Here is a 10,424-nt window from a genome sequence, read left to right on the forward strand (position 1 = left end):
ACATAACAGAAATAAAAGCTCGGCTTTTTATGTATTTTCTTAAAACTGATTTAAATCATTCCAAAATAATTGAAGTGAGAGACGATATTTTCACCACTAATAACAAAAAAATTACGTAATGACAAAAGAACACAAAAATTACTTTTTCTGTTTAATTTCTTTATCAGTCTGCATGTAACGCCTACAAATGAATTGTGAATACACAAATAAACATATGAGTCATTACACCATAATCAGACAATCCGCTACTTCGTAGAGTTCAAGCATTTGTTTAAATCTCTTGTTTGTAGAATTCTTAAGCAGGCTTAAAGCAATTATTTTCTTTTCTGAATAATCCTTATTCCGTTCCGTTATAAAGAGAATTTTCAATCCAAGGGGCGCTAAACATGCTAAATGTATGGAACTAGAGTGTTATCTTAAGTCATGCAACACAGGATTTAATACAATACACAAACGAACGAGAACAGGACAAAATGTAAATAAAGTTTTCCCAAGTAAATAAACACACAATTGATCAACTATATGCGCAGGTTGGTTTTAAATATTTCACGGCAGAGGGGCTTTAAAGTGTTATCAGACAGAGATAAGAAACTCTTTATTATAATGCAATAACTTAGCCTGCAAAAACTTTTATTGGATTAAACTCAATTTGCCGCCGATGCCCCTTTACGTACGCTTGTTGGGGGAATACACATGTAAAGACCTGGCAAGCTTTAAGAAGACCCCAATTCTCGATGCTTTGAAGAAAATACCATTGTATTTATAACTACCGGTGTGTAGAATCAATAATACGCGAATTAGCTCTCTTCTGAATAAAACGTTGTGTATTGAATTGCAGAAGATAGTGGGCTACACAAAGGTAAATGGATTATCCAATTAACCAAGATACTGGCGCCATTACTTCGCCGATCCCATTAGGTTGAGTAAATTTGAGTGCAATAAGACATACTGATCAGCTGGCACTCTCCAGTAACGTCTACAAATCTTATCTGCTTTCATTGTTATTTTTATTTCCAAAGCAAACAGTTCCCCATAGCCTTTATGGAACCCCAATAGTCGTTATAACAACTTGTGACGTTGAACACACTCAGTCACGTGTGAAAGATGGGTTTATATTACTCCGCAGTTCAAAAAAAATCCAAAACAGCGAAATTTTCATTTGTTAGAGTGGCGTTCGTCTTGTAACTTAAAGGGATATGTAAATATTTTATGGAAGCTCTTTGTATTTATCACGAAAGATATTGAAATGGATCGATAAAAGCGACTCGTGAAAGTTGGTTTCTTTGGTGTGGAGCTTCTAGAAAAGTAGTGCTGAGGCCGAAATCTGAAAAATATGGTGGATTTAATGGAACCAATGTGGATTCTAATAACGTAACAGCAAATCTCTTTTCCTCCCTTGATTCGCACAAATGGTCCCCTCAAATTTCCCCGAGGGGATGTCGAACTTAAATATTTTCGATTTGTGATGGGTTGTATGAGTTCCAAATTGGTGCCTGAGGGCCCTGGAAATCAATCCGTCGTACAGGTCTATAACAATGAGCGCAACAGAGAATACAATCATAGGAATCCACATCAGAAGCATTCTAAGGATGCAAGGGACTCTGTCGGTCCACCGACGGACGGACAAAATGGACAGAGAAATAATCGAAAAGTGAAAAAGTATCGTGATAAATTTGATCCTCGAGTGACGGCAAAATATGATATAAAGGCATTAATTGGAAGAGGCAACTTCAGCAAAGTTGTCCGAGTTGAACATAGGGTGTCCAAGCAGCCCTATGCAATAAAAATGCTGGACAGAGTGCAAGGGAGGGAAGTTTTCGAATCGGAGGTAGCGGTCCTTCGAAGAGTGAAACACAATTACATAATTCAGTTAATTGAAGTTTTCGAAACGAAGGATAAAGTGTATATGGTTATGGAATTAGCAACTGGTGGAGAATTATTTGACCGTATCATTGCTAAGGGTTCCTTCAGTGAAAAGGATGCAACCAGGGTACTGACAATGGTCTTAGATGGTGTGAAATACTTGCATGGATTAGGAATTACTCACAGAGATTTGAAACCTGAAAATTTACTCTATTATCACCCGGGTCATGATTCCAAAATTATGATCACTGATTTCGGTCTGAGTGCCACGAAAAAAGGAGCGGATCAATTTATGAGAACCACATGTGGTACACCCGAATACATTGCACCCGAAATTATTGCCAGGAAACCTTATACATGCCAAGTGGACATGTGGGCTGTCGGCGTGATAACGTACATTCTACTTAGTGGTACTATGCCATTTGACGATGAAAACAAAACAAGATTATATCGTCTCATCCTCAAAGCAAAATACAGCTATGCCGGGGAGGTGTGTATGAATGTAGTGAAAATTTTTGGCGTGGGGGATTTTTTTTCAGCATCTTTTGGTCCTAAATGTCAACAATCATACTAAGCTTTAGGATCAATCCGCCTACGTTTGAAGATTTTGATGCTAATATGTTTTAGGTGCTTCGCCATTGCATACTTCTGTCGTAATGGGACATAACAAATATTATGAGTATGCGAGTAACAAGACTTTTTTTGAAAATTGCTTTAAATATATATCAAAACAAAATCCGAAACAAAGGGTTCTTCACTGTGATAAAGATTGTTATTAAAATTTTGTAAGTTTAAAAAGCACATTTTAGGAAACACTATAAAAATATTAATAATACCAATCATAAAATAATGTTATTTGAATAAAATCACAAAATGAATGAAAAACTTTTTGAAAGAAAAACCCAAAACTTTTTCGCAAGAATTTCTATTAAAATGTGAACCATGAAAATAATGCCGACAAGAACACAACGCCCTTGGTATGTTTTGTTATCTCTAAACAAGAATTCAATTTTTATCTTGGGGTTGGTAATTTTTCTGGTGCACAATGTGCCCCTTTGGATTCTTCTATATAGTCCACCTTTCTTGTCCCATAATAATCTAAATCAGCTTTATTTCCGTTCGATAACCACTGTTAAAAAAATCGTTTTAATTGTAATGCAAAAAAATGTTTTCTTTGACCTCTGAATAAAAAGCGGGGCTCGAAGTGGCGTTGATTTTGTAAAAATAGTTCCTTATCATCTGACAGTTTGGCAAAATCTTCGATTTTCCCCCCCATAGAACCATTGGTATAGGTGAATAGGAGCAGCGTTAAAACACATTTTAACCCTGTCAAATTCACTGTTCATTTTTATCAACCTTTACCATCCTGCTTTGCAAATCTTTGTTAAAAAAATTGAATGCTTATTTCTTCCTGTCTTCCATTCCCCTCAACCTTTATAGATGGCTATCGGTGGATAAACACGCGATTTCAGACGTTGACTTTCAAACAGTTAGAAGTTCTGGCTACGGAAAGCGTAGGGCCATGAAATCAAGGCACATCGTAAATACTGTTTCCGGCAAATCTTTTGATCAGAAAAAAGATAAAGAAGAACAAAAGATTTGCCACATTAAAGCGATGCTGGCTGCCGCTTTACCACTAATCCAGAGCGTTATGAGATTAACTTGTCTGTATATATACACCGTTTCTGCAGGTGCTTTTGGAACCAAACATAAAGATTGTAATCTAAAAATCAGGCACGTCTTTCACCTATACCCTCTGTTTGCTGAATCTAACACTAAGCCCTGGCACCAAGAGGTCTAATTAATTTGAGTTAAACTTGAATAAGATTGACGTAATATACAACCTGAACGGACAAACAATGCGATAATGAAACATTTCCTCAAAAAAATATAAATCATTTTAATGACAATAGCTAAGAGGCGATCGATGTACATATTCAGCATGTTCAGTAAAACAGAGTTATTCATCAATAGATATGCTTCATGTAGTCATTTTTCCCTTCGTGTTCCACTAAAATATAAAGAAAAGAAGACGCGAGGAAGATAAATTTCAACCTAAATATCTAGTAACTAATCCATTAAGACTTCTACTGCTAGGATGCAGATGGTGCAAGACTGGATTGTTTCTGCTCGTAAAAACCTAAGACACAAAATGTCGGCTTCGTCTTGCAGTTGAGTCACTGGTGAGGATGAGTAAATAGGGCACCTACTGACATCTTTAGATTGGCGGCAAAGATACTGATAAAAACCTCCCGAAAATTCATATAAACTTCAAACAGAATCCCCTACTTCCCTTCTCCAAGACAATTGTGATAAAGGAATTCATACAAATATTTAAATTATACCACACACGTTTCCTAATGGTCTCTATATAATAAATCAGCATGTATTTTATCAATGTAATATTTACGGATAAAGTCAGTATGTTTAATTTTGATTTATTCGTTTTCAAATGAAAAATTGCACGCAGGATTATTTTGAAATTATACATTTCTTATATAGATATGATCTTTAAAAATTTAATTACTTTCCTTCACAATTGTCCCAGTAAAGAAAAAAAAATATCGTAAAAAGTTGCGTAAGTAATGGGGAAAAAATGATTTGTATACCAATACTTGCATAAACTGGTCTTTTCATTGAAATCACTGAACTTTCTGAAAGTATATATTTCCCGGGACTTAACTTATGGCTGGTTTCAACTCTTATCATATCAAAATCACTAAACATACAAAAACGCATTGATTCCAACGACCTTGCCATAATATCGATATAGACGATTCAGCAAATATTACACCAAAAAATCATTCCACCATGACCTGCCATTTCTTGCATATATGATGATTCTGTTCTCCCATATATTGGAATAGCAAAACAGAAAAGTCATATATCATGATATCGATAGTTATAGAAGAACCCATGTTGCCTGTAGAACATCAATAAGCAAGCAAGGGTTTTTTTGTTCATAATGCAAATAAGGTTATTAGTAAATCTCATTTATTTTAGCGACCATACTTCGACAAATATACACTATAAATATTAAAGGGGTAAAGGAAACTCATTAGTCTTCGATCAAGGTTATTAGATGTTTACGAACTCTTCTGTATTCTATTTTTTTTTATCTAGTCGAACTCAATCAATAAATCAAACATTTTACTAGCCTTGTTATATTCAATTATGAAGTCAAACGTGTTTTGTATAAGTACATTTTCCGACTCCCCGTGTACGTCTTTGTTGTCGATAGGTATTTAAACTTGTTTGTGTGATAATACTTGTATCTATGTAATTATCCCTCAGGATTAAACATTAAAATATTCGATAAAAAAAGAAAATTCAAACTTTTCTTCAATAGCCAAATATTACCTTTGTGCACTGGAATAACGACTATGTAGCCACGTATCTTATTATCAAACTTTTTCATTGAGAATCTTGAACAATTTCGTGGTAATAATTCATTTCAGATCCCATGTTTTTTACCTCCATAATCGATATATCGCTCTCTCCATATTTCATTCCGACAAGGTCATAGTTATCTTTGATTATAAAGCAAAATGTAGGTGATGGCAAGAAAATTTTTATGTTATGATAGAAACAGAAGAGGAAGTGCGTTTGATAGGCATGAAATGATTTTTAAAAAAAATTAAATGCATAGGGATTGATGAAATCCAATCTTGAAGTGCTCTTGTGTATTCTTCTTGCTAATTAAGTATTTTTGAATTATTAAATTACACTAGTTTCAACAAAGCTTTCGGATATTATTTATATGAACGGATGGGTAATAAATAAGACTTCCTACATAAAATGATTTAAAAAATTGCAATAACAATGTACCATACAATATTAACCTTTCACAATACGTTAGATCTGTCTAACACAAAATGAACCAATTAATACTTTAAATCTCTTGCACATGAAATATAAGAAAATTAGCACGAATTCAGAATTTTTTCATTCTTGTATACAAATTTAGATTTAAATTTTTTTTTTAGATTTCGTAGTGGACAGTACACTGTTCAGGATATACATGTACCACTACTTAGCGATAATGACGAGGTTATCCTTCCAAAATGATTGGTCAATATTTATTTTTACAATGAAAACACGCCCTGTTAATCCTCTTTATCTCAAAATGATCTTTAAAAAAGTGTTGATTCATTGCTGCAAAACAATACTCATTTGAAAAGATACAGGAAGTGGGGATCTCCGTTCGCAGACACAACACCTCTCCTCGTGTTGTTTCAGTGAGTTAACGCATATGGAAATCGTTAGGATGAAGGATGAATTGGCGCTTGGTGTTATCGCAAGTTCGTTACAACTCTTTCCAAATCTCTTGTCTTATAATATCCCCTTAGTAACCACCATAATCTCTTCGCCGCGTATCCTAATCGTTTGCGTTAACACCTGCATGGGATAACGTACCAACGAAGAAAAAAAAATACACGAGTTTCTTGGTCATAGAACCACCGCCAAATCTCATTTGAGAAATGTCCATCAATAAATAGGTTAATATCCTCTGTAAACTATCCTTGAGGCATACAAGTTAAGGCCAAACTTTTCTTTTCACACAGTGTAATTAAAGCACCTTTGCCAAGAAAACGTAAATATATTATTATACAGTATAACCGAATTACTGTGGCTATTCCTAACTCGTAATTCAATGTATGTCAAACGGCGAACAATGCTGAAATGACATGTATGAATTACGATAATGTGTTGTAGCAAAAACAAATCTAATTGTTTACAGGGGTATAGTCTATATTACTCGTCAGTGGCAGAGATATATAACTTTTGTAACACAGATGCCATTGACATTAGTAATAAAAAGCCAAGCCTGTTTTTACTTCTATTTCTAAACTAAGAACGTACGGGACAGGTGTGTATGTACCGTATCAGCACCCCTCATTTTACGGCCAGTGTCTATATGCTTCTTTTCCCCCATGTTAGATAATTTCTCGTCTCTTATCTAGAATTGCTTTGTGTTACGATGAAATCCGAATAATGTTGTTAATACCAGAGTTCTAGAAAAATTATCTAAATGTTCAACCTCGAAGTCAAAGGTGTTCTCTGCGTCTTGTCACTTTAGAAGCATTGATCGGATGAAACTTCATGTAACATTGCATTCACGTCTAGCTAAACAAGATAACTTCTGAAAAAGAATATTTTCGTCGACTACAGAAAAAAGACATTATATTATAAGAAAACATCGTAAATTTCAGAATGCTACTACCAAACCACAGAAATCTTTCAAGAATTAATAAAATCGTGGCATTGTATCTCATTATAGCACAGTTTGATGTTAAACGTAATGTAGAATGTCATATTTTGGACCATATATTCAAATATATTGTTACTTCATGTGTAATCATAAAGCTTTTATATTTTCAGCACTGGAAGGATGTGACACCATATGCTAAAGAATTTATCGATAGACTTCTTGTTGTCGATCCCGAACATAGGATGACGTCAGAGGAATCCCTAAAACACCAATGGCTAACGAATGCTAATGCTGCCGGCAGCAAAAATCTCCACCGTACGATTAGCCAAAATCTCATTCATCGTCAGTCTATCCGAAGCTCCAAGAGTGCCAAGTCGACTCGCTCTACAAAGAGCAACAAATCAAACCGTTCAGGAAGATCCCTTCGATCCGAGCATCGTCGAGTTATGCCGGAAGAAATCGACGAGCTACTCCGAGATCCGGATGTGCAGGCAGACTTGATGTCCATTGGTTGAAAATAATGAAGATGTTTTACTTGAATAATATTATTTCTTCACAAAATCAGGGTCAGTATCACACCATCTAGGATAATTACTAAAGTCTCATGGTGCTTTGAAATCAATTCACTTGTTCTAAGAAATTCGCTATTTTAAAAGTGTATATAAGGAAGGTACTGTCGGGTGCCATCAATCTAATTTCGAAGCATCTGGGTGTGAAAATTCAGTAGCCTTCTAGGTGTCTGATGCATTAGTGCCAAACACAAACCAATCTACTGTGATATGGTCTTTTAATTCAATTTTAAACTCCATTTGAGTTGATTAACAAATACTATTACAGAGAGAGTACTCCAATCTCGAAAGCTCGTAGCAGTGATTAAACAATCCAATGAGATTAACACAAATCTTTTCATCTTTATTATTTGCAGATGAAACTTTGATAATACAACTGATAATCCGATTTGTTTTTATATACTTACCAGATCAAACGAATTTCTTCAAAGAAAAATAATATTTATTCTAAAAATAGTTCATATCAAGTACATTGCATATTGTATTACACTGTAAATTTCCTCCCACCAATCTAGTCACGTGATTAAGTACCTTTGATTTCCTTTAATTACATTTCCTTTTTAACATCACCGTATTGCACTTCAATTATATAACAAAGAAAAAAATAAGGGAATGGAATTAAAGGAAAATACGGACAGTACTTATGCTTATTGTACATATGTAAATTTCCGTTGAATTAAAGATATTTTTTGCATTTATGTTTTTATATTTAACATGTTAACGAGCCAGGGATTTTTACATGAAAAAAATATAATTAAGACAGAGCGTCACGGTTTTTGTACTTTCATTCATGTCCATTTACATGTAGTTTCATAAATGTTGAATGTAGAGTTCTGAAAAGAATGCACTCATCTGTTGAAGAATGGCAAACTGATATTTATTGAAAGTTAACGTTTATTTTTGCAACACAAATTCTGCTGAAGACATATGTATAAAGAATATCTGCTTGTTGTTCACTTTAAGAACATGTTAGTGTATGAAAAGTGAATATTGCCAAACTGACGGGTGTAATACTCTAACAAATATATCGACTGCTGATCTGTTTAGTTTAGTTAATTAAGTGCTATTATTTTTTTCCTTGTTGATGTTTTGTTGAAACAGCAAAGTCGTTACTACTATTCTTTGTTTAACCCTTATAAAGTGCCATTTCAATGATACATTAGATACATACTTTGAAAAGGTTTGCGGAAATGTAAGAAGTATGATTTTGAAACGTTGTTATGTTTTGTTAAAAAGTGCTTAAACTGCTAATCATTTATTATGAAGAATCTTTTTTTAATTTGTTATAGGGAAGGAATTTATGGTTTATGTGAATTTTGTATTGCATACACAAAATGTGGTTGTTTATTTTTCTTTCCGTCACTTTGTAGCATAGCTTAATATATGTACTACATAATTATGTTACAATATTTTATAAGTTGTTATTTAAAATATAAAGTATTACGATTTTTTTAATTTAATTTTTTGTTTTTTAACCGAAATGTGCCTTGAAAAGTCAACTGTTTTAAGTTTAAGGCTAACCGTCCAAAGTCGAAATTTTAAACTTTTACATTTGTTTTGCTTGTAAAGTCACAGAAAACCGTCCTTAAATTTATCACAAAGCACATGTGATAAAACTATTTAACAGAATACTTTACCACAAATGGAAAATCTTTTTAGAGTGCAAATGGGATTTTTTAAAAAGATGTCTGAATTGTTTTTAAGGCAATAATAGATCTGTGATTTTTTTTCTTACAATATGATATAGAAAGTATATTGTGTTTATATCTCATTCTTCATTGTCAATCTGATGGCACAGTGTAGTCTTCAATAATGGCTGCAATGTGACAAACATTTGTTAACAAGTGATAAAAATGTTTTGTAAGTCATCTTCTATCTCAGTAGATGTTATAAACTTAATAAAATTGATATTAATGATTAAAATGCATCATGTTTTTTACTTGTCCCAAAATACAACTCGAATTTTGATCATATTTAACCACATTCTTTAAAAAAAGGTAAACTTACCGGCATTGCATATTTTGACAGTTTACCAAATACATGAATATATCTTACGAAGAAAGTACCTTCAAAACGTAAACACAGTACACACATAAAAAATAAAATAAAATAAGTGGCGGGAAATCAAATCTTGTCAAATCTCCTTCCCAAATATTTATTGCAAACATGACATCTTCGTAAGTTGATGGCGTATTATTAGACTGTATATTTCAACACACTACTGAACAGATATAGAGTGAAAACTTTCGTATCGTGTAGTTTTTCATTCTTCTCTTTATCTCTTAGATATATCTGTCATAAATGAAATATACCTGATTCATTTCTTTATCAACTCGCAGAGTCAGCGACCGTAAATATATTGCAGTAAGAATTGCTGACAAAGGCCTATTCTATAGATGTACAAGTCAGCACATTTTCTGTCGAACATAATCGCTTAATGATTTTGAACCACCGCTGAAATAAAGAAAATGAGTTTAACGAGTGAAGATATCAGTTATGAAATGCACAGTCATAAAAAATCATTCATAAATAAGAACTAATGAATCTGAATCATGTTGATAATGTCGATACTTTTTTTGTGAAGAATCCCCCCTAAACTACACCAAATAAAAAAAATTACTGTGGTACTGCGAGCATTGAGCTCACCAAATGTTACCCCCAGCTCCCATATGAGTATAATTGCAAAGTTCATTTTTTGCTATGGGAAACCTCAAATATCTGTCCGATTAGAACATAAAATAGGAGATGCACAATGGCAATACGTAAGAAAGATTGTGAAA

The 10,424-nt window shown here is 33.5% G+C and overlaps 1 protein-coding gene across 1 annotated transcript; it reads left to right on the plus strand.

Moving 5' to 3' along the window:
- The first annotated feature begins 1,137 nt into the window (after positions 1-1,137).
- Positions 1,138-9,567, plus strand: LOC133172081 (serine/threonine-protein kinase H1 homolog). Its single transcript, XM_061306887.1, has 2 exons — positions 1,138-2,353; positions 7,246-9,567. Exons 1-2 carry the CDS (start codon positions 1,466-1,468, stop codon positions 7,588-7,590), a joined length of 1,233 nt encoding a protein of 410 aa, XP_061162871.1. The 5' UTR covers positions 1,138-1,465; the 3' UTR covers positions 7,591-9,567.
- The last annotated feature ends 857 nt before the right edge of the window (positions 9,568-10,424 follow it).

Source organism: Saccostrea echinata, unplaced genomic scaffold (genome assembly GCF_033153115.1).
Source record: "Saccostrea echinata isolate AGI-Se365-2 ecotype Australia unplaced genomic scaffold, CSIRO_AGI_Sech_v1 ptg000054l, whole genome shotgun sequence".
NCBI classification, from domain to species: Eukaryota; Metazoa; Mollusca; class Bivalvia; order Ostreida; family Ostreidae; genus Saccostrea; species Saccostrea echinata.

Bases quoted from the DNA above. Each gene is read 5' to 3' on its own strand.
- LOC133172081 (XM_061306887.1), top strand. From the start codon at position 1,466: ATGGGTTGTATGAGTTCCAAATTGGTGCCTGAGGGCCCTGGAAATCAA. The intron at 2,354-7,245 runs GTGTGTATGAAT...TTATATTTTCAG, and splicing joins AATACAGCTATGCCGGGGAG to CACTGGAAGGATGTGACACC.